The sequence below is a fragment of the Microchirus variegatus genome (assembly GCF_963457635.1).
Source record: "Microchirus variegatus genome assembly, chromosome: 16".
Classification (NCBI taxonomy): domain Eukaryota; kingdom Metazoa; phylum Chordata; class Actinopteri; order Pleuronectiformes; family Soleidae; genus Microchirus; species Microchirus variegatus.
Genome location: NC_139817.1, coordinates 18,737,702 through 18,762,559, shown reverse-complemented (window position 1 = coordinate 18,762,559; position 24,858 = coordinate 18,737,702). Strand labels below are relative to the sequence as shown.

Here is a 24,858-nt window from a genome sequence, read left to right as displayed (position 1 = left end):
AAAAATCCATACGTTTGGGAAGAAACGAAAAGAAAGAATACTGTAGTGATTATGTTATTATTATCCATCATGATGTTGCAATGTATGTTGCAATATTTAGGATGATATTGCACACCATTTCAAAGTAAAAATGTTTTTTTTAGATATTGTTCACAAAAAAAAGCATATTTATGATGCAAAATTAATATGAAAATTACAAAAAAAAACAGGATCAAACCATGAAATCAAAATAACATGAAGCCTTGTAGAATTAAAAGAAAACACTACACAAGTTTCTATATAATTAAATGTTGAATTTAATAAGGAAGGAAGGAAAACACCGCGACTTACTTTGTTCACAGTGTCGTCCCATGAAACCGGTGCGACACGTGCACTGTCCAGAGATGTGGTCACAGTCGGCTCCGTTCCTGCACAGGCAGGTCTGAGAACAATCCTTCCCGTAGAAACCCAAAGGACAGCCTGCAGGAAAGTCACCAGACATCATATACAGGAAATAAAAACAGAAGGAAACTATTTTTGTTGTATTTTTCTCAATACTGGCCGATTATAAGTAACTCAAGTTTTTATAGTAATTTAAAATGAGTGATGTATAGTGTTTAGATGTCAGATTTACAACTCATTTCAGTCTGTGATCTGTCAAAATGTTGGCCACAAAAAAGGCCTGTAACACAACTAAAGCTTGGAGACGAGCTTATATAATACTCAATATAAGTATCGGTGTGTAGAGCAAAAAGACCAACGTTATATACCAGACTGCAGGAAGCTGTGCAATAGAGCAGGATTTTGTTTATAAGAAATAAACAAATATAATTAATGAAAACATATGTAAATATCAGCCCAAATGAACAGCTTAGTTGTTTCAAAGGGGTAAAAAGTTGTGATATCAAACATTAAAAAGTGATTAAGACATCCCTACTGATGTTTATCATAAGGAATTCACTGTACAATATTATACATCATACTGAGTACATACATACATCACGCGTGTGCATGTGTGACCTACGCTGTGTGCAGTAGAGGCCAGTCCATCCAGGTGTGCACTTGCATTCTCCATCATAAGCACTGCAGTAGGCTCCGTTATGACAGTTGCACGTGTGGATGCAGTTGGGTCCCCACTGAGCAGGTGGACATGCTGCAACAGAGGGACAACACGTTAGAGCATATCATCTTCAGTCTTTTCACCTCAAAATGCGTTTACCAGTAGCTAACCAAGATTTTCAGTCTATATATTTCTTTCTATTTCAAGTGCATTTGAACATTATACCAATTTTATTCATGACCTGAACTTTAAGGTCCACTTGAATGCAATAATACACACAGTATAATCTGTGTCTGTAGTATAGAATATGGATTAACTTCCAACAAATGCTTGTTCTTTGACTGAAAAAGTTTCAGACATGGAAAGAGATAAGACCAGAGTTCATTCACTGTAGGTGTGTTATTTCTGTGTTGGAGAGCTCAATAACTCAAGCTCTTCTTCTCCTGGACGTGCATGTGATGTGTTCTCATGTCATTTAGCCTGATGACTTACTGTCATTAGCTGTTGGGATCACAATTGTATTGCATATGGGATTTTAATATACAACTCTTACCTGTTTAATATAAAATGGTTAGATTAAAAAAAAACAAAAAAAAAAAAAAACTTTAACCCTTTAAGGCTCAAAATGTTTTCTTATGTTAACAATAAATGGGCCAGGAAATGTCCTGTGTGTTAATGTTAGCCCATTTTTCCAGAATAACTTTCAATATCTGCCAGTTATGTATTGCAGGTTAAAATATTGTAGTGTATTAACACTATTAACACTAATAAGTTAAATTGAGGAAAACAATGTAGTTGTACACAAACACCAGATTAAATTTAAAATTTGAACAGTGTAAAACATATTTAAAATAACTATAAAGGAACTATGCACAGGTGTTTTTCCAACTCTCTCCTTCCTGGTGACAAAGATGCTGATTCGCTGCCTTCTTGCAACAGCACGAGTGAATTCATCGTAATAGACCCTTTTTCACATCACGTCACATAACTTCCGTTTTGGAGAAAAGCAGGGCATCCTGACTTCCGCTATCTCACTGAGCGGTGTTTACAAAATGGATTTCACACAGTCACTCCTCAAGTTCCCAAAATTTCATTTGGGAGACGTACACCAACTGGTAGAAAAACTGTCTATTATGAAGGTTCTTAGCGCTGATGTTAGCGGAGATGCTACCATAATAACTTAAAGGTGCCATATGTAAGAATGTGGCCAAAAACGGTTACTACATTCAAATTCAAAATACCGAGGTCTTTTAGGTTTCGTTTTCTGATGTAACTGGCAACCTGTGGTTGCTCGGCAGCTGAGACTCTACTGACTGCAATGATTGGTAGACGGCGGTAGGTGGCGCCACATGCCAAAACATGATTTCAAAACATAAACATGATTTGCAGTCTGCAAAATATTTTTTTTTAATGCAAATATTTTGTCTGTACTGTTTTTGTTGGTGAATTCAGTTTGTTATATGAACATTATTCCTGAGTCTCTGTGACGTAATTAGAAGGATTTTATGGCCAGTTGCTTTAGATTTATTGCATAATTATGTAATAATTCACCTAACGTTAGCATTGTTTTGGAACAGTGTCAAACGCTGTTGACCACTCAGTCTCAGTGAGAGCACGCTGTCGAAGAAAAATGGTTTAATAAACCTATCTCCAGGTTTATTAAATAGGATTTTAGGGTTCATTTTTCACTTGTGTTGAGTTCCGCTGTGGGTGTCGTGTGTTTCTCAGTCTCATGTAAGTATTTTAGGAGCCACAATCAATAAAACAGCTGCACACATAACTGTTAAGGCATAGGTTAGTTGAGGACAACAAAGGCTGAGATTCTGTTGAAGATGCGGTAACACAGGACATCGCTCAACAAAATTCGGGGTATTTATATCTAAAGGTAAATCGAGACTATAATAGTTCACTTGTCGTCGTATATGTATAGTATATTACATGCGCACGTATGTATTAGTGTGCATGTAAACACTTGTCATAATAATAAGTTAGCCTGCCGCTTAGCATGCTTCTTGCACGCCGAGGCAGCTACATAACTGTAACGATCGCTAACGACACCATGGAAAATTAAGAGGACATATACTACGACAAGTGAAATATTATAGCCTCAATCTTACCTTTAGAAAATACAGTGAATTTTGTTGAGCGCTGTCCTGTGTTCCCGTATGTTCAGTTGAAAGGGCTCAAACAAACTGTGAAAAGGGTTTATAACCACACGTTGACTTTGATCTGCAACTCCTCAGCTTTCAGAAACTGTTGTTTTTTTTCAATACCACAAACTGTCATGTAATTACGGCAATGTGCAAAAAGTGCACTTGCACAAACGTGTCGTCTACGAAACACTTGATGTTCAAGGGTAAAATCCCATTGCTTTGTTTTATTAGTCCTATTTAAATTAATCGTAAATAATTCATCATTCTTTCAAGCCCAACGAATGTTCATTACGTACAAACCATTGTCAAATGAGTTCACACAGTGCTGATAGCCTATCAGCTCGACATGACAGCAGTGTTTAGATCTCATGCTGCCTGAAAACATTCATTATATATATATAATTTAAAGATACGCACACTGAGAGCAGTCACTGCCAATCCATCCTGGATAACACTGACAGGAGCCATCGATGGGGTTACATGTGCCGTTGTTGGTACAGCTGCAGCTCAACATACAGTCCTTCCCATAGCAACCGCTGGGACACACTGTTGACAGGATATGTGTGTTAAGCTTTGAAAACTTTGTACATGCATGTCTCTTTCAAAACTAGAACATTACCACAGCTTAATAGATACACCCAACAAAGGGCCATCTGTGATTCTGCACCTCGAACTACAAGAGTTACTGTCAGAGGACTCAGTGGAGTGTCATTATAAAAGCAGCACATTGTCTGGGGACATGGTCTTTGTAACACAGTAGAAACTGTTTTACAGGGTTTGTCAGCTCAATGTATCTGTGGTGCAATGCTCACCCTCGTTGCACAGCGCCCCCTTGAAGCCTGGCAGACAATCACACTGTCCTGTAATGTGGTGACAGGGTCCATTACTGTGGACACACTGTGGACAGGTCTGACTGCAGCGGTGGCCAAAGTAACCAGGAGAGCAGACTGCAGGAAGAACCAAAGAGAAACACAAAGGATGTCAGTTCACCTGCACGGACAAAGCCAATTAGCCAATCAACAAACAGGATCAATATAAAACTGTCGTGCTTGACCTTGACATTCAAAACATTGAGCACACACTGCCAGTGACATTTCTGAACTGCACACCAGAAGTGCTTTGTTTTTGCCCAGACATATATAGACAAGAGCAACATTGACCTAGTAAAGTGAGACGACGGCAGACTGGTTGGAGTACAACTGAAAACTCATAGACGTGTTTGTGAAAAAGTTTCAGATGTGAATTCTACTGATCCAAAAACCCAGATGATCAGAAGTTTGTATACACAACCGCACCCTAGGTCACGGCTGATCATTCTGCTTAACAGAGCCTTTTCAGATGAAGGACGCAGTAAACAAATATGGATTCATCGATTCTGTTAATAAAGATCAAACGGAGGCAGAGTTCAAATTAAGTTTTTTTGTGTATCTGCGTCATTACCTTGTTTATGAAGCCCTGAAGTTTGTAAACAAACGGTTCAGCCACTCCTGAGAATGCTGTGTTTTATTGTAATCTCGGGCTCAGCGAGATCTCTGAAAAAACCCGGTCCAGTAACGTGAACACCAGTTCTCCTGAACAGCAGATCATAAGTCATAAAAGGGACTGCGGCGGGGAGTCGTGAAGAAGCTATTTTTAAACGTTGTTAAAACAATGTTTTGATAATGAGTAGCAGTGCATCTACCGTTCCAGAGGGGGGAGCTGTGCTTCTGAGAGCGGATGTGCTGAATAGTATTGGCCAATCACAAGACTGTCTTCTGGAGGTGAGATTTATGTCTGAAATATCGCGACTCAGGAACAGCGTCAGAAAAGAGGATTTCTATTGGCATGTTTACAGCAACTAGGAGGTTTTTGACCATAAAAACAAGTTAATATATGTAAGTAGACCTTCATAACTAATATATATTTGCAACAGGACCACTCTAGGTCCGCTTTAACAAAAAAATCAACAAAAGTTGCGCACTGCAGCTTTAAAACTACAGCTACACAATATTAACATGTCACTCAGTCTCGCTGACTTGGCCCACATACAGCAAACTGCAGCTGTGTTTCCTACGACAGTACCTTTACTGTAATCAGTAAGGTATTTATACTGTACCTTGATGGTACCCAGTGTACCTGCAGGGTCCATTACTATAATTCTTTGCTGTCTACATTTGTTTCTTCCTCTAAACATGTCAGAGCAGGATTGATGTCAACTATTCGAAAAAAGGCATCACTATTTATTGGAGCTATAGTCAAAACTAAAGAGTGTGTATCAGCTGCAGGACTCACTCCTCTGACAGGTGGTGCCTCTGTATCCTGGAGCACATTCACAGGTGCCCTCATCAGGAGAGCAGGACGCTCCGTTCTTACAGTTGCATGGGAGCGAGCAGTTTGGGCCCCAGCGGCCCTCAGCACACACACTGTCACAGTGGATACCTTAGTGGACATAGAGGGAGAGAGTACTTTTTTATAGTGGATAGTAGTAGTGGATAAAATAAATGCAATGAATTGATCTTGACCAGGATAAAAAATATTTACTTTGTAATAATTTGTGTAAAAATGTGTATCATATTCCAAATTAAAATGCATTAACAGAAATTCTTTTTCATTTTCAAAATGTGGCAGCATTTTTTAACTCAAAATGACTAAATAATATTATTAATCAATATTCCAATTTCATTTTCTTATTCAAGGCTGCTCATTCTGAAACTTAATTAAAATAATAAAGAAAATTACATTTAAGATTTAATTTTCAAAACATCCTCCAGCAAAAAGTTCATGTCGAATTTGGAATGTCAAATTTGAAAATTAAAATGCATTAACAGAAATGCTTTTTCATTTTCAAAATGTAGCTGCATTTTTTGACTGAGGTGGAAGTGGGAAGATTTGGGTCTGATTATTAACATTATTATAATATTTATGGTAGTACTGACACATTTGGTGTTCTCAGACCTAATAGCTGTAAGAACATAGGTTTGTATTTATTAGCCACTAGGGGGCGCCCCCAAGAATACCCACACTGTGGGGCTTTCTTTCAGTGTGCTCTGCACTTCAGTAGGAACCAGCTGCATGAACAAGTGACAGAAGCTGGCTGATGGTATGTACTGCATATCTATATTGTGTATGTAAGAGGTCACATGTGTGAGCACTTGAATGGAGCAGAACTGATCCACTACCACGGAGGATTCTGTGATCAGGCTTTGTTGCCCATTATTTATCTACACATTTTTCAGTCACAAAAGACTATCTAACAAAGTGGAAATGCTGTCAATGTATTGTTAGGATAACATAGACTTAAGTGGTCATAGATTTTATGAGGTAGGCTTTTTTTTTACAAGTGGCTAAAATTAGTTTTTCATTGTGTCGCTGCCATGTTTTGGGTTAGGGTTAGGGTTAGTGAGGATCAGTGTCCATTTGTTAGTTGTACCTCATATAACCACTACATTTCAAACACCCTAAACTATTCCTTAAAAGGAGCTTATAGCGCACTCAGTTGTATACTGCACATATTCCATCTCCACACACCATAGTCCACTTACCTGTCCATCCAGCCAGACAGCTGCAGTGACCAGTTGAATGGTGGCATCCATCAGCATGACTGCAGTCACAGCGTTCTTTACAGTCCAGGCCATAGGTGCCATCCTGAGGGAAAAGTGACCATTATGGTGACACATCACATGAAATGAAGCTCTGAGTGTATCCTAACACACATTTCCCAAAATACACAAATAATACTTCCTACTTTGTGTCAGACGGTGCTGGTATCTGAACTGAATGCTTGGTGGGTGCCGAGAAAACATATGGATTTTTTTTAATTTTTTTTTAATCATATCCACCTTATTTCTATGGCCTGTTACACCTCAAAAGGAATGATGTAATCAGTGATTAATGATGATGTAATCAGTGATTAATGATGTAATCAGTGATTAATGATGTAATCAGTGATTAATGATTGAGTGATGAGCTCACACAGTACATTTTGTAGTGCGAAAATAACACAATTTTCCAGATGATTAGGACAAGCTGCAATCAAGATTTGTGTTAAATTCCTCATTTAGTTAAATAACATTTAGATTTAAATATAAGACTTAAATTGACTCTTTTACTTTAACTTTTTATGCTTTACTGTACTGTATAAATATAACATTAGAATGGTGATGCAACAGTGCCAGTATTTCCCAAATAATAATGCATTGAAAGACTTTGCATTAACTCTGTCACTACAGATGGTGAAGGCTGTGAACAATCTGTTTCGTAATCATTATCATTACACAACAATAAGATCAGTCCTGCGTCCTGCGACGCTGCGTGTCTGTGTGTGAATGCCACTGTTTGACCAGTATGTGGGGGTAATTTTTTTTTTTTATCCTGCAGAGTGGAGCGAGATGCATGTTGTGGACTGTGTGTGACGCCTGTTTGTTTTCCCTGTTTTCTCCTAAAAGGGAATAAATCCTCCTGAAACTCAAATCCTGCGTGTGCCTCACTCAAAACTGAAAAAAAGACACAACGCAGAAACGCATTGGTTACAGATATATCCATCCATCCATCTTCTACTGCTTTATCCTCTGCTGTGCTAGGTGTTGTCACACCCTGGACAGCCTGACAGTCCATCACAGGGAGTCCTATGAAGGGACTCATATGGAGACAGGTCAAGTGTGACCATAGGTGTCTAAATTATCTCATCCCCATATTGCATGTTTTTGGACTGTGGGAAGCAGGAATTTGTTAAGATGGATATATATATATATGTACTGTGTGTGTATACATATACTATATATACAGTATATATATATATATATGTGTTATTTATGGATTGGAAACATATCAAAATCTCCCAGGTTGAGCAAGACAGTATTTCTGGGGAGAGGATGTCTCCACCGCAACCACCCTCAAATAAGCATATGGATGGATGGGCCATTCCTCATCTCACCTGACAGTGGAGGTCACACTTCTCTCCTCTCCAGCCAGGAGCACAGGTACAGTGACCATCCAGGGCGTTACAAGATCCTCCTTTCCCACACTTACAGGTGAGGTTACAGCTCAGACCCCAGGTTCCACTTGGACAGTTGATGGAGCAGTCCACACCATGCCACCCTGGTTATATGAAGCCAATAACGGTCAAACATAAACATGCCCTAACAAGTATGACATGATGATATTGATAATTAATAAGAAAACTGTCCCAGGAACTGTTTTTTGTATTCATCCTAAGAGTTGAGTCCAAAGTGAACCTTGACTGATCACTCTGACAAACTGACAGCACTACACCATCACAAACCCTCAACAAGTGTAGTATAAGAACACTTCATGTTTCAAAGGTGGGTACTGTGGGTACATCTGTCGAGTTCTCCATATACTTCAGGGAGTGTAAAGCTAAGATCTCAGGATACAGTCACTAAGTCAGCTGATACTTGACCCTTGGCCTCAATACACGATCCTTTACAACAGAGGTGTCAAACTAAAATGATCTGGGGGGTCAGGAGGGTCGGTCAAGTAAAAAAAAAGGTCAAACTTTTTGAGAAAATGCAACTGTACAGTAGGGGCAGGTGATATGTGATATCACGATATTCCATCATGGTATGATCATCGTTTTCTTTACATTTCACTTCCAGTTCTGTCTTGTTTTCAATTCCTTATTTCCTGTTTTATTTTGTAGTTTTTTTCTTTTCCAGTTTTGTCTTCCCTGTTGATTGTTTCACCTCTATCTTGTTAGTTTCACCTGTGTTTGATTGTCCCTCCCTGTCCTGTGTCTGGTTTATTTTAGTTTCGTTTGCTCCATGTTGTTTTTCAGTTTATGTTTTACTCTTTACATTCTTGGTTTATTGGTTAAGACTCTTTTTTGTTGGAAACGGCGTTTGATTTTTTTTTTTTTTTCTTACACTCGTTACAGCTACTTGTGATGATATTTCACAGAATTTCAAAATGAAGTGTTAAATCTGTTAATGACATAGGCCACAAGCTTGAGACCTACATATACACACGCTACACACACTGGATGACTCTGGCTTGGTTCCTGCTTATTAAGCTCCACGTGTTCGGACTGAAATGGGGAAAAAAACTTTCAGTTTCTCTGCCCCTGCTGCTTGGAATACTCTCCAAACTGAACTTAAAATGGCAGCTTTTATTTCATTAGGAGCTTTCCGCTCCATCTTAAAAGACAGACAACAAAAATCCTTTGAACAGTGTCTATGTTCTTAAATTGTTACTGCGATCACAACTCCTGCACTTTATGTTTATCTAGTTGCACTTTTATATTTCAATGTTTGTTTTGTAAATGTTGCATTTCCTGCTTCTTATTTAACTTTTGATGTGTGCTGCATGCCTTTCTTGGCCAGGTCACCCTTGCGAAAGAGATCTTGATCTCAATGGGTCTTTATCCGGTTAAATAAAGGTTAAAAAAAATTATATATATATATATATATATACTGTACATACTATACAACATAGTATATATTGCATAGTGAACGACATGAGGTCAGGACAGGAGAGAGGACTCCATTATCCCCAAACTTCTGACCACAACAACCTTCGCTACAGGCTGTGACAAACCCATTGATCCAGATGGATCCTGGCATTTAAAGACTTTTCACTTTTTATTCTTTGTCATTGTTTATTGTATGTTTTGGGTAACATCTACTGCACGTCTGTCCATCCAGGGAGTGGATCCCTCACCTGTGGTTCTCCCTAAGGTTTCTACCTTTTTTCCCTGTTACAAGTGTTTTTTTCCCTGGTAGTTATTCCTTACCCTGGTCGAAGGTCTAAGGACAGAGGATGTTACCAACCCTGTGAAGTACTGTGAGACAAACTATGTTTTGTAAACTGTGGGCTATACAAATAAAGATTGATTGATAGTATGGACTCATTTCATATGTCAGTATACACTGTCCTCACCTGGTTTACAGGAACATGATCCATCCACAGGTGAACAATGAGCTCCGTTCTTACAGGTACAGCTGGAGAAGCATCTGCCTCCATATGTCCCTGCTGGACACTGCACCGAACAGTTGGGACCCTATGAAGCAGATCGTTACATAGTTTGATGAACAGTTGAACCATTGACTGGTTCTGATCTGGTTGTTTTCTGTGTTCTTTAGCGTATCTGATATCATTAAAATGAAGAAAATCAGAAAGATTTATTATTCGTAGCACCTGATTTTGATCATGCAAAGTGCGCTTCAGCGATACGCTCGGTGTTGAAGGGTTAATGTGGAAGTTTTATAGTAGAATTAGATTCTTCTGAGTCATACATGCATTGCATGCAAACAGACAGCAACATTTAAAAACACTATTCAAAATTCTCCAGTTCATAATCAAACCAATAAATGTCCTCACTGCAGCATACGTAAACAATGTAAAGGGTCTGTATATTTTTCTAGTCTTGATGACCACTCAAATCTGCTTTACACTACAGTTTTTCACTCACTCATTCACACAGCACATCTACTGTATGTGTGCAGTACATTTTCACTATATCATTCACATTCAAACAGCACAGCCAGGATCAACATGGGATTAAGGATAAACCAGCATGTAGAATATTATTATCATTATTATTATTATTATTATTATCATCATCGTTATTTGAGCAGTATATGGATGCTATGGATGATCCTGCTTTGAAGCAAGGCTAAATACACTTGTTTACCACCGGCCTCTGTAAAAACTGATCACAATTTTACAATGTTTTTCTACATATAGTTTTTTTTTTTCATTTATATTACAGTAAGCTCAATTATATATCACATTACTGTTATTTCCTTATAATTTCCACATAAAAAAAAAGGATAGGAATTGCTATAGTTTCTAAATCCTGCCACTAGATGTTACTAAAGAGCCATAAAAGTAAAACAGCAGCAAATATAAATAAAAACAGGTGGCGTAAAGTTCACTTTTCAACAGGTTATAAAACAAAAGTGCTATAAAAAAAAGTGTTTACCCTGAAGCCTGGAGCACAGATACACTCTCCAGTCACACTGTGGCAGTCGGCACCGTTCTGGCACTGGCACACCTGCTGGCAGGACTCGCCGTAAAATCCTGGAGTGCATGTTTCATTGCAGTAGAGTCCTGACCAACCAGGCTGACATGTGCACTCTCCTGTCATAGGGTGGCAGCTGCTCACAAGAAAAAAACAACAACATTGTTTACATATTGTACTCGCTCTTATTACCAGGGGCCTTTTAACATGGTAGACAAAACAGAACATTTCCTGGGGCCGCAAGCTGAGAGGGGGCCCCCGAGACAGCTGATTACATTAGTCCACAGCAATGACAGTTTTGATTGTCAGAAAAGCACAATTAAATCAATGTAAAGGTTTTATTTATTTATATATTTATTTATAGACAATGATTGCTGTTTTGTAAACTGCTCACTCTCCCACAACAAAGTCCGTATAAAAAAACATCTTCAGTTAAAATGTGTTTTATTGAGGTTTATTTTAGTTTAGGATTCACCTGAGAGTGAGCAGTTTAATAGAGGTCAGTGTCCAGTCAGAGAATATTGTTCAGGGAACAATTCTTAAGATGTGGTTGACTAAAATGGGCCAGTATTTGATGTGAAGTGATTAGGAGCCAGGTTTTCAGTTAGACTGAGCACATGGGGGCGCACAGCTCAAACAGCTTTGACAAGTCAGTATCTGAAATAACTATCACTATGAGGTTAATACTCCTGAATTATGAATTAAGAGTTAGAACAAGTTTACAAACTGGAATTACACATTTAGGGGGCGCGCAATCTCAAACGTCCTACTCATAACTGTTGTATAATGTTGGTGTCTTGTTGGTGTAGAAGCACGTCTCCATGGTGTTTCTTAGCAGAGTGGGGATAATGAAGTACGACACGTTTATTACTGAGTGTGTTTGACTGACAGCTGGTCGGTGTGACACAGCAGTGCCATTGAGGAGCAGCGTAGCAGCTGTGCTCTACAGAGACACATGCAGGAGGCCAGCTGTACTGAACTAACTGATCACCAATTACTGGCCCACAACAGTCCGCTGTCTTCAAGGTCAGAAATATATATATATGTCTTTCTGAATCTTTTGGAATACATGAAGCAACTTCATGAAGCAAATTTCCATACACAGTGAAATTTGAACAGGATTTTTTTTGCATACCTCTGCGTGTTCACTGTGTAGCAAGGACACTTCCTGTCACAGTGAAGGCCGTAGTGAGCGTCAGAGCACAGTCGAACATCACATATTGCTCCTGTGTATCCTGGCTCACACACACACATGCCGTTGGTGTGGTAGCACTTGCCGTTGTTCTTACAGCGACACGTCCTTGCACAGCCAGCACCATAAGTTCCAACTGGACATTCGTCCTGGCACCTGTTTACAGCAGAGCACACAATCAATCACACAGTGTCTGAATGAACACATTATGAGTGACTGACATAACACATTACAGTCACGGGTTGTATAGGCTGTAAACAGCAGGGAACAGATGTTATTGTATTTTCCTGAAAATTATAATTCATCTCTTTTGACATAAACAATCTCATCCTGGAACAGAGTCACTTGTACAAACGGAGAGTTCATCCATTAACTCATCCAGCCATGAGACAAGCATTGTGCACGCTTATTTATTCAGTGATTATTCCACTGCTGTCAATGTTACATACTTTTCTCATAATTCAACACACCTCAACACATCATCCATTCGAGCTGACATCAGAGTTAAGTTTATTAAATCATGCCATGTCCACAGTGCAGTGCAAATCCGTCCGTTCTTTCTTGTCCTGTTAATGGTTCCCAGTGGCTTTGGGTGTGCCATGGCCGGCCCAGTTCCAAACAGTGCTATACTATAATGCTGGCCTTCCCTCAAACCCTTATTTACTCATAAAAGTGCACTTGGATAGGCTATTCCTGTCCCGTCCCTGGTCTGCTTAAATATATGGTGCATGCTTTCTGATATTGTTAATTATATGGGCCGAAAGCCCTGTGTGGCTTTCTGCTAACAGTCGTTGATGAAAATACTGACTGTGCTCCTTGGTTGTGTTGTCTTTGAATGTGGAGGAGTTAAACAAATACAGATAATTGCATTTGATCTCCATGTCATCTGTGTGTGAGTGAAATGACAGGATACTCTCTATAGTAATGGTCTGCTTTTATATAGCGCTCTGAGCTGCTTTACACATTTATACAGTGTATTTTTTTATTCTCGAGAAGGTCCAATGTCTGGATGAGTAGAATCCCTCCAAAATGACTGCAAAGCCACAGACAGAGGTGGAAAGTAAGTATTTACTCAAGTTATTGTATTGAATACTTTTTTTGTGTACAATTTAAAATCAGGATTTTGTATTTTTACTTGAGTACGTATTGACTCAAGTATTGTACTTGGTTACTTTATAAATCCTATCCGTTACTGAGCAAAAATAAAAATTCAGCACAATGAAGACCTACAGGGGGAAAATATACACAGCAGAACCAGACGAATGATGATGTGATTAGCACCAGCACTGGCGCGTGAACATAGGGGGCGTGGCCAAAAGTGACGTAATATCCTGTGTCGCGCCGGACGCATGAGCTCCAAAATAGCTTTGGATTTCTGACCCCTTTTCATATTTCTACTACTCTCACACCCCACGCAAAGTAACTAAGTAACTTTTACTTAAAGTACATTTTCAGATGACTACTTTTACTTCTACTTGAGTAATATTTCATCAAAGTATTGGTACTTTTACTTGAGTACAATATTTTAGTACTTTTTCCACCTCTGGCCACAGAATAATAATAACATATACGTGTTCAGAGTCGGTGTGTTGTGTCACATATGACGTTTCAAGGTAATCAGTCAATGAATGGCAAAGTTACAGGGCACTTCCTGTTTTGTGGGGAAATGGCAGCTACATTTAAAACAGCTGACTTCCTGTTGGGTCAAGATTGTGTCTGTAGATTGTGTTCGGGGTCGGTCTCTTGTGTCATGTATAAAGTTTGGAGGTGATCGGTCAATGTATGCCCGAAGTTATAGGGAACTTCCTGTTTCGTTTGTGAATGGTCGAAATTCGCCAAAACGCAGATGGTTGTCGTGGCCACGCCCTTTTGAATCCGCAAAACCTTTCGACAACTTTTTGCTCATTTACATAGGGTGCAAATTGTCAGAATGGTCGCTTAAATTAAAAATGGCCGACTTCTTGTTGAGCTGAGGTCGATTTTTTGTTCATCTTGGTCTGTAACATCCTCAGTTGAATTCAATTTAATTCAACACACAACTTGCTTCTGAGATTTTGATTCACAAGTTTAACTTTATTTGGCCTTAGGCTACCAAATCATAATAGTTTGTGTTCAATTGAACATTTGAACACAATTTGAAAAGGATTTACAACAAATAATATAACATATTGTCTTCAGTAGGTTTCGATTCTTCATCTACATTTCTTTGCATTCTTAGTATTTTTTATTGTATTTTGATTTATTTCTGTATTTCATATTGTTATCATTTTGTATGGTAACCTTGAGTGTCTTAAAAGGTGCCTAGAAATAAAATGTATCTTTATTTTTATGATTTTTATGTTGTAGCATTTTGCTCACCAGTGTTATCACTACAAGAAGTGTGTGTTAGTTAAGCATACTTCTGTTGATTTGTGTAAACTAATCCAGGAAATCCAGGTAGAGCAAAAGCCAAACTGCAACTGTATGAGACTCATATAGAGGTTAGTGTCTGTGTACAAGCAGTATTTACCGTTCTCCCATGTATCCCGGGGTGCAAAGACACTGTCCGGTAGACAACACACAAAAGCCGTTGTTGTGGCACTGACACTCCTGGGAACAATTCTGTCCAAATCTGCCCTCTGGACATGGCTGACCACACACTGTACCCTATACACAACAACAATGGAAGCATAAATATAATTAGCATTATTATATTAAGACTTTGCTCCTGACTGTGGAAACCACTTAATTGTGGTTTAAAACTTTTAAAGAGCAAACACCTCTTAAACACACAATCAGAAACACTGAAATTCTATTGAAATGACTATTGAAGGAAATTGTATTGTGGTAATTATTTTTATTTCTGTGTACCATCCATCCTGCAGGACAAGAGCACTCTCCAGTCACATGGTGACACTGTCCACCGTTCTGACATGGACATCGCTCCTCACACTGTGGCCCATGTTTACCAGGAGGACACAGGTCTTCACAGCTGTCAGCAAAAGGAAAGAAAACAGCAGCAGGTTCAAATCTGTCCATATGCACATTTGTTTATTTCTTTTAGTCGAGGTAAGTGACAAACAAAAGTGATGTTCAACAAAGTAACCACAACTTTGGCAACAGAAAGAAAACCTGAGCAATCGACTACATAAAATCTGCCCTCCATCAGTCGTCGTGTTGTCATTATGTTAAGACTTTCAAAACATGGTCTCAAGACATTTTTACTTTGTCTTTTATTGGTCAATGAAGAATGAAGAATGGTATAAACCACAAGTCGCTTTCACACCTATAGTCCGATTGCTTTGGTCTGCACCAGTCAGAAAAATCCTATGTTCCTCTCTTAGTATGTGACAGGGGAACATAGGACCTTTTTTTTAAAAAAAGGGCCCTGAATGTTTTGTTTTCGCAAAAAAAAAAAAATCAAAATATTAATTTCAATTAATAATTCATTTCACATGCAACAGACACACAAACTAGTGACTAGTAACTTCTGTACTTCCTGCAAAACCGGCACACAGACTCCACCTGACACAGTCACTGCCCTGAAATAAATACGGGGCTCGTTGTTTCCAGCAGCGCTAAATACATCAGACTCTGTTTAATATTGAGATTTTAGACATTTACTTGAGACACAAGAACAGGTACTAAAAAAGTACCAGGTACCAGGTAGCATTGCTTATGGAACATGAAGCAACATGACATGCAGTACTGCTCTGGTCATGCACGTCTGTCATTCACAGCAGGTGTGTGTGCATCCTGCTCACCTGAGCTCCTGTGCACTTTCTGCTATGTTTTTTAGACTTTGTCTTAACAAAAATCTCTTGAAATAGTTTAAAAACTACTCTGAACTCCAGGAATCTTCAGGATGAAGCTGTGCATCCTTCGATCCTGTACGTATCTCACAATACATCTTTGTTCATAAAATGAATAAGGGAACTGGACTGCTAGAGTGCTTTTACTTTTAAACAGCAACATATGCTCTGTATGTGACATATACAACAGATATATACACTGAAACTGAAGAAAGTACATTAACTGATACCCAAACATATAAAGTATTTAAATAAAAAGTGACTTTAACTTTAAAGTCATTTTTTTGTGACTGGAAACACAAAATGAGTCTCACACATTCTCATCAACTTACAAAGCTCCAGTGTATCCTGGTGTGCACTTGCATTCTCCGGTCACATGGTGACAGGCAGCACCATTCTGGCATTGACATTTCTGCTGGCATCCGTTACCATAGGTACCCATTTCACACTGGCTCTCACAGCGCCAGCCTCTGTATCCGGGAGTGCAGATACAGGCTCCGGTGATGGGGTTACACAGTGCTCCGTTCTGACACTGACATCTGTTACTGCAGTGTGGACCCCAGTGGCTGCTGTCACATGCTGGAGAAAAGATGGAGGACAGGAATCAAGGTATGACAACGGTGGAATACAACAAAGGGTGTGCAAACATGACATAAATCTCCATAAACAGATTGTGCAAGTGTATGTAGACTCTATATTTGGGAATCTGGTTTCATTTGTACAACCATGTTAACTGTCGGTAACTGGTCCTGCTTGAGTTAAGTTGAAGATCAGGACACATCAGTCAAGGTTAGAGTTATTGTGTGGGTGTTGGACTTCTGTTGTTCTTCTGTTGATCATTTTTGGAAGGACAGCATTGTGGTTGGGTTAAGTGTTGGTGTTACACCAGCCTTTGTAAATCGAATCCGGTTTGTTTGGAGAGAACTCTGGTTCACCTAAAAAACGCAGGTCTCGATTTGCTTCAAGTGAACCAAATACAGGAAGCGGACTACAACGCAGGGCATTATGGGTAAACACAACCAAAACATACGTGTGGAACAATAGCAGGGAGAAATGTCTGAGACCATTGTTGTAGCGTGTGTGTGTGTCGTTATGTTCACATGAAACCATAGGATTTGATGAAACACCATGTCTTGCTACTATTTTGAGGAAATAATTTTGCTCGTTTGTTTCACTAAAGCAGTGTGAAAGCAAACTCGGACTGTCTGAATGTTGCAACCCCCAATTGAACTGAGTACCCAGTCTAGTGGACAATTAGGTGTGAAAACGACCTTAGTCCACCTCCTCTGCTGAGTGATGGTTTCTCTACCTTAACATAATTGCTTCAGTCAGTCCTTTTTCAAAACCATCTGTCTTCCCTTCATGTTCAACTCCACCCATGGCTGTACTCAATTGTAAGTCGCTTTGGATAAAAGCATCTGCTAAATGACATGTAATGTAATGTAATGTCATCTAGACAGGTTTCCAGCCTACAAAGGCCAGGATGGCTGAGAACCTTCACAGACATTGGCAATCTGATTTTGTGATTTCTCTAAATTCACATACTGATTGCCATAGAGATTAGCCAAATACAAAGTTATTGTGATAAAAAGACTTATCATATCACTCAGCTGTAACTTAAGTTGCTTTGGATAAAAGCGTTAGCTAAATATAATGTAATAAGAGTATAGTACCAGCTCTGAAAAAGGAAATGAGGGTTCATTCGGCAGCTATTGACATGATTCTGATGCTGTTATTTTAAAGGGATAGTTCGGAAATTTTGGACATAATACCTATTTTCCAACTCAGCCTGTGTGATGGAGACGTCTGGAGACGTTTTCAAGAAATTTCATTCAGTTCTTCTAGTTGCCGAGTTCGCTGGTGCTATGGCTAGCGCAAGTCAATGGTACCTACCAGCATGGCATTAGAAACACTCATACCGACTCCACAGTGCACCCGAGTCAAATCAATTGTAACGGCAGACTATCGATGTATATATCTGTGTTGATAGAATAATATTTTAAACAAAACCAACCTCGCATTGCATGAATTTTTGAGGGATAAATCTTTCAAATTGCAAGTTTGTTTTTATTTCATACATTCTATCAACACAGATATGTACATCGATAGTCTGCCGTTACAATTGATTTGCCTCGGGTGCACTGTGGAGTCGGTATGAGTGTTTCTAATGCCATGCTAATGTGTACCATTGACTTGCGCTAGCCATAGCACCAGCGAACTCGGCAACTAGAAGAACTGAATGAAATTTCTTGAAAACGTCTCCATCACACCGGCTGAGTTGGAAAATAGGTCTTATGTCCAAAATTCCTAACTATCACTTTAAGCTTTGCTTTAATATTTTAATCTCTTCCAGCAACGAAATAGTCCAAACCAGGTTTGTGATGCCACACCAAGCTGTGTCACGTGTCACCATGTCATTAACTGTCTTGCAGAAGCAAAAGACTGCTCCTAATCACTGTCATGAAAACCATATGGTTGTACAAACAGCCAAAGACTCACTGTTCAGCACTGACCTCAGACCACTTCATTAACCTTGGACCGTTGGGATTTCCAGCCTTAATCAAGCCATACCTCATACGCATAAGCATGAGGTATGGCTTGTATCTGGCGTTCCCATTACAATTTGTGACGAAAACCTCAGCATGTGTAGCCACATGCTAAAGCTGACAATGTGTTGGACCACATGTTTATTCTAGATGACTTTCATGTTGAAGAGAGTTCATGAGGAGACTGTTGCCCAGCTCTCACTGCCTGCTAATGACTGGGGACAAAACTGGAGAGAGTCAAGGAGGTTTACAGTCACTGACAGGCCTTTCATTATGGGACTCTGCGTCACGGAGGTTTATATTAGGTTCAAGGGGAAAGAGGGAATGTACAGTGTGTCTATATACTACTGAATTTAAAGCTGCAGTTGACGGGATCACTTGAAAAAGAGTGGATTATTGAGATTTGGAGATCACAGCTCACACAAGTGTTGAACTCCTCCCACCAGATGAACCGAGATAGACACACTTCCAGGAGTTCAGAAATGACAGTTGACCCACAGCATCTCTGTATATGTAACCCCCAATTGAACCGAGTTCCGAGTCTAGGTATTAGGTGTGAATACGCTTTCAGTGTCAGCTGAAGTCATTCCCCATTAGGAAACATTTGGTGACAATGGCAAAGAAAAGTTTCCTGCTGAAACCTGGAGCAGAACAAGAATCAGGTTTTAAGAGAAATAGAGGCACACTTTGTGTTTACATACAGTATGTGCTTGAGGGAACTAAGGTTGGTGGTTGTGTGAACGGCAAAACTCGAGTGTAAAGCAGCTTTGAGTGGTCATCAAGACTAGAAAAGCGCCGTATAAATACAGACCAGTTACCATTACTAACTAGCGAACAGATATGCAATGATTTACAATAATCTATTTAAGAGGACAACACGGTCTATGCTGTGCACACTGGGTCAACGTATTCTCATAAAAGGTTTGTATGAAAATGTTCGAAAAAGTATGTACCCCATTTTTCGTGCGTTATGGTACGACAAGCCTGCGCTTCAGTGAACGGATTATCTTCCGTTTCTCAGTTATTACAGAGATTTTTTCAGGTCTCTACCTCACGTTACAGTTACTGTTATGGTCATGATGACGGGTAGGGTTAGGGAAAGGGACAGGGTTAGGGGTTATAGTGCATCGTCACGTGACCAATAAAAATTATGTGTGAAAGCATACGAAAACACTGTGCATTACTTTTTGTAGCTTTCAGTATGAAACTTTCATGAGAATAGGCTGACTGGGTACAACAATCAAATCATTGAGACTGAGTCCAATCCACGGTGTGGAAGAATAGTAGGAACTACAAAGCCTGAAATAATAAAGAAATAACTTGGTAAAGGCATTAAAGGGACACTGCGTAGTATCAATGGGTTTATATGACCCAAAATCCACTTTTTTATACATATTATGTGCTCCTGCATTGTCTAGTCGCTGTATAATAGTGTTTGTTTCAATTTCGTAGTGTTTCAAAAAGCCATTAGAACGCTAACACAGTATGAAAAAAAATATATCAATTAATTTTGCTATCTTACATGTCTTAGACCAGTGCTAATACGATATACAAAAGACACACTTATGCATCTGAATGAATACTAGAACCTCATCTGCTGACACGGAGAAAGACGACGAGGACGACATTTGACCGGCTGAGGATACCGTAGCGCTCAGGGAAGGGAGGGGGTGAGCAGAGGAGCAGACTACTTACTTCACCTTTAAGTGGAAGTTTAAATTTGGATTTAAAGGCTTCAGCAGAGTCAGACAGACTGGTACCAGGATATTCCCTACGAAGGTGTGACAGAAGTTGTGAGCCCATTGGCAATGACGCGTGTCATTAAAAAGACTATAAACTCATCTGTTCTTAAAATGAAGCTGTATTCAGTACTGACACACATACTGAGAACCATCGTGAGACATGAAGTTTGTGCCCCACTGAAAACATGGCTGTCACTGGGGACAAACGGAAAAACAGGTTTTAGTCACTTAACAAAAGACTCGCCTAACAAAGTCTTTGTCTGCAATACCTTTCAACATGTTTACTGCTATATCTAACATTAGACATCATCAAGTTTGTAAATGGCTCACTCTCCAACGTCAACGTTCAAAAAGAAAAGCAGCATTTTTTTTTTTGCATATGCTCATGATCTGTTTAAGTCTGGACAGAGAGAAATAGAGATCTCAGAAAATGCAGCTACTGTTGACACTTTCAGTTTCTTTCCATCATTAGTCCCAACAACTGTTGTTTCTGGTTAATAACAATTTCTGAAAATAAACAAACCAAAACAAACAAAAAAAACAAAACAGCAGAGCATTAAATTGACTTCCTGTTTACACCCCAAGCATGATTTATTTTTATTTAGTTTGTAGATTCTTACATCACTGAAAAAAAAAGAAAAGCTTGAGGACATCTCTGATCAGCAAAGGTGTTTTTCTCTCTGTCTATGTTTATATGTCTGTATAAGCATTTTTATCTTCTAACCTCTCCTGTATGCAATCTGCAAATAAAATAAACATTGGTGTAAACAGAATGAGTGCCATAAAGATGACATTTGTATTTCAATAATAGAACATTTCCTTAGAGCTCAGGCTCCTCTCACATGGTGCACAGTCTGGTGTTTATGTGACCAGCATATAAAGTAACACAGCCATCTTCAACCACTCCACCATTCTGAAGTTGTTTAAGTGATTAACAGGCTCCTTTTATTCCTCCTGCATTAGCCTACTTCACTTTGCCCTGATAAAAGTGCACACTTCCTTTTCCTCTGGCAGTTGTGAGGATTGAGGGGGATGGTTTGAGAATTAGAGATTAGAGATAGTAGAATACTCATGTCAAAACCCTTCCTTTCCCTTCATGTCTGTCATCCCCCTGTACCTTTGTGAAACCTGACCTAGATAAAAGAAAGAGTAGCCTCCAGGAGCTCAGGGCTCCTTATCCACTCGCAGGAGAATGGACCGTTTCTTTCACTGGCCTTTTCACTCTAGTCTTGAACAAAAAGAAACTGCACCGTGCCAGAGGTTTCGTCATAAGGCTGGTCTCACGCAGGTTCTCATGGTTGGAAAACAAATAAATAATAATAATTTTTTAATCATCAAAACCTTTTACGCCTTTGACCCGGAGTCGGTCCCAGAAGACACTGTCGCAAGTGAAACACCTCCACAACGGACATTCTTCTTCTTCTGCAGTTCAATGTACTTAACCGGATGTGCCCGGATTAGTGCCCAGAGCAGGAGGATCTGCTGATCAGGAGAAGTGATCCTTACGTAACGAAGGCTTTTTCAGACCGTTTGCAGAGCCAGAGAATACAATAAAACACAGCGTTCTCAGCAGTGGTTGAATTGTTTGTGTCCAAACTGTAGGGCTTCATAAACGAGGTAATGGTGCAGATACACACCAAAAAAACAGCGTTAATTGGAACTTCTGATCAACGGGCGATTTAAAATCATTTGACACAACACTAACAAAGTCAATGGGGGAAATAATAAAAAAGTCTTGAGCCAGTAACTTGAGCTGCTGATGGTTGGCTCAGCTCTCACCCTCCACACTAAGGAGGGATTGGTAGTGGAATGTTTTTCCATCAGCGATTACCCAGTCTACCAGGCATGGTGTACTCATGGGAACAGAAAAGGCCTCTCACACTGATATGGAGGATTCGCAGTGAGAAAAAACATCTGTATCCTTCTTCCACTTTCCCATGCAGCATGGAATGTGTGTCCTCAGAATATTATCTTCATATTACAATTAATGTGTCATACATTGATGCTGGTGTATGTGTAGAACATAGACCCTGCACAAATCATACGTTTGATTCTTTAGACTTCGTTCACGTTTGTCCTCATGCAACACAAGTTTTGTGCTGCTAGCATAATAAAGAAGCATAACGAGCCTTGAAGGGGAACTCCACCACCAGGTTTACACAACAAGATCATTTGACTTCTTACAATTAGAACCAGTCAGTCTGTGAAACAGCTGTATAATATGAATAAAGCGGAAAAATCCCCAGAAAATTCACAGAATGCAAATGGGTGAGTGTCCTGCCTCCCGCAAAGTCAACTGAGGATATTCCACCAATGTTCCTACTCTGGTGAATGTCTCCTGCTATGTTCTACATACTTGAACAGCAAACTCAGTCATTTTTTGGCACATAGAGCTTTTCAAACTATTTTAGGAGCTTGAAAACTGGTGTAGAGGGGACACCCGTTGTAAACAACCAATGTGATGCTTTTTTAAAATAAAATGTATCAGTGTGGTGGTAAGACCCTATTCAAAGCTGGCTTTAACGTCTCAGGTAATCCAGCCACTTCTTCTGAAACTACAGAATACAATTAGAATTAGTTTGCACACACAAACACACACAAGTTATTTATTTACGGATTCATTCATTTACGGGCAGTACTTATTGGGTGCCTTGCTCAGGGGCCCTTTTCCTGTCCCAGGATTTGAACCAGTAACAAGCCCAATTCCTTTCCTCAGTAAGTACAGTGTGTTGACAAGGAAAACTTCTAATTCCAGACATTTTTGAGTGTGTTTAGTTTTTGAGTATTAGGCCCTTGAAGAGATTAATCTCAAGAATAAAGTTGGCATATCATGTGATAAAGGAGATTAAATGCAAAAAGAAACACAAAAAGAGCACATTACATCTTGCAGCCTGGGGTGAACTAACAACTATCACAATGTTGAAAACCTGACGCTGAAAGAACAGAACACCAACAAATGATAACTGTTAATTGTGAGGGTTTACTGAGTAAAAGGCACAACAGGGTCTCACACATGAACTCTGAAAGACTGTGAAATATGTTGTTTATTCTTACAGCTGGACTGGAGCATCATGAACATCTTGTGCTGTTATCATGTGTACTAAATCACAAGCTCCAGTGCCCAGGGTCATTTCCTACCGCAGATTTCCATCCTATTATTCCTGCTCATCAGTGAAGACCTCCCAGAATTCCCTGCTCTTGTCCCCAAATTGATCTTCAGACACAATTGTTGAAGCCCACTGACCTGTAAAGCGGTCAGTGCATCTTAGTCTTTATTAGATATGTCACTGAGGGGGGGGGGGGGGGTCAGCACAGTCAGGAATCACAATTAGTTTGGTGCTTTTTACAGAAACACACAAAGCACTGAGGCCAATTTCATGTTCTCTGTATTGAAAAGAGTTTTTGGAGGCTGCAGGCAACATGACCAAACTCTCCTGATGTTCTGAAACAGTAAGTTCACTGCAATGTCAATTGATTTGCAATCATCAAAGGAAGGTTCAGTTCACTATGTCTGGTGTAATATATTTGAAATGTGATTGAACATGATTTACTGTCAAAATATTACCATCATCTATGTTCTAAATTTGACAGAAACATACAAAAATCTGAATGATAGTAATATGGAAGATTAATATGGAAATTGAAATTGAGATCTCAGTTAGATCATGATAAATTCACCCATAGGACCTACTCAGCGCGCTTGGAACCTCGCCAGAGCAGGTACTAAAAAAAGTACCTGGTACCAGGTACTATGCTAGTGACACAACTTAATCATACCGCCGTGAAGTTGGCCCCCCAATAAAACATTTTCAAAATACTTTTAATCGTTTGTGCTGCAAAAATTTTCGTTTGTGCTTTTTTTAGTTTTTGAGATATTAACATGTTTATATCCAGTGATGCCACGCAGCCCCCCATATCGTCCAAATGAGCCGAAAATGGTCTCGTTTGTTTGTGCTTCGTTTGTGCTGCAAAAATATTTTCGTTTGTGCTGCTTTAGTTTTTGAGATATTAAACATTGTTGCAAAATGGCGCGCCGTACTGAGCGATCTCCTTCACCACTCGGTAGGTGAGGAAGAGGAGGATGAAGCAGAACCAGCCCGATTTGTCCACATGAGCTGAAAATGGTCTCATTTGTTTGTGCTTCGTTTGTGCCGGTTTGTGCCGTCTTTTGGACCCTGGGGTCTTCCGTCAGGTGCGACGTTGACCGATACGTCACCTACCATGAAAGACCAAACTTGTGTGGCGTGCTCTGACCTGCCGAGGCGAGGGCTAGGCCGTTTCCTCGTGGACTACAAGTAACTAACCCTAACCCCTGTGTGACACATCTGTTCTCATTGGTGACCAGTTGATACAGTAGCTTGGCAGCATTAAATTAAATTATCTGTCTGGTCTGACAAGTGTAATGACAAGTGATCTTTAAGATAATATATAATATATA

General features: G+C 39.5%; 1 protein-coding gene across 3 annotated transcripts in view; it reads right to left on the bottom strand.

Annotated features, from left to right (window-relative positions):
- The window catches only part of megf10 (multiple EGF-like-domains 10), a gene marked incomplete at its 5' end in the record, with an annotated part of 40,640 nt that overhangs the window by 7,559 nt on the left and 8,223 nt on the right, over nucleotides 1–24,858 (bottom strand). For all 3 annotated transcript variants that reach the window (XM_083903317.1, XM_083903318.1, XM_083903319.1), the window contains 13 exons: nucleotides 331–459; nucleotides 1,004–1,132; nucleotides 3,610–3,738; nucleotides 4,005–4,139; nucleotides 5,464–5,610; nucleotides 6,714–6,816; nucleotides 8,105–8,268; nucleotides 10,066–10,186; nucleotides 11,111–11,285; nucleotides 12,285–12,497; nucleotides 14,851–14,987; nucleotides 15,192–15,312; nucleotides 16,465–16,711. In XM_083903317.1, coding sequence (XP_083759443.1) covers nucleotides 331–459; nucleotides 1,004–1,132; nucleotides 3,610–3,738; nucleotides 4,005–4,139; nucleotides 5,464–5,610; nucleotides 6,714–6,816; nucleotides 8,105–8,268; nucleotides 10,066–10,186; nucleotides 11,111–11,285; nucleotides 12,285–12,497; nucleotides 14,851–14,987; nucleotides 15,192–15,312; nucleotides 16,465–16,711 — 1,950 coding nt within the window. The remainder of the gene's footprint in view (nucleotides 1–330; nucleotides 460–1,003; nucleotides 1,133–3,609; nucleotides 3,739–4,004; nucleotides 4,140–5,463; nucleotides 5,611–6,713; nucleotides 6,817–8,104; nucleotides 8,269–10,065; nucleotides 10,187–11,110; nucleotides 11,286–12,284; nucleotides 12,498–14,850; nucleotides 14,988–15,191; nucleotides 15,313–16,464; nucleotides 16,712–24,858) is intronic.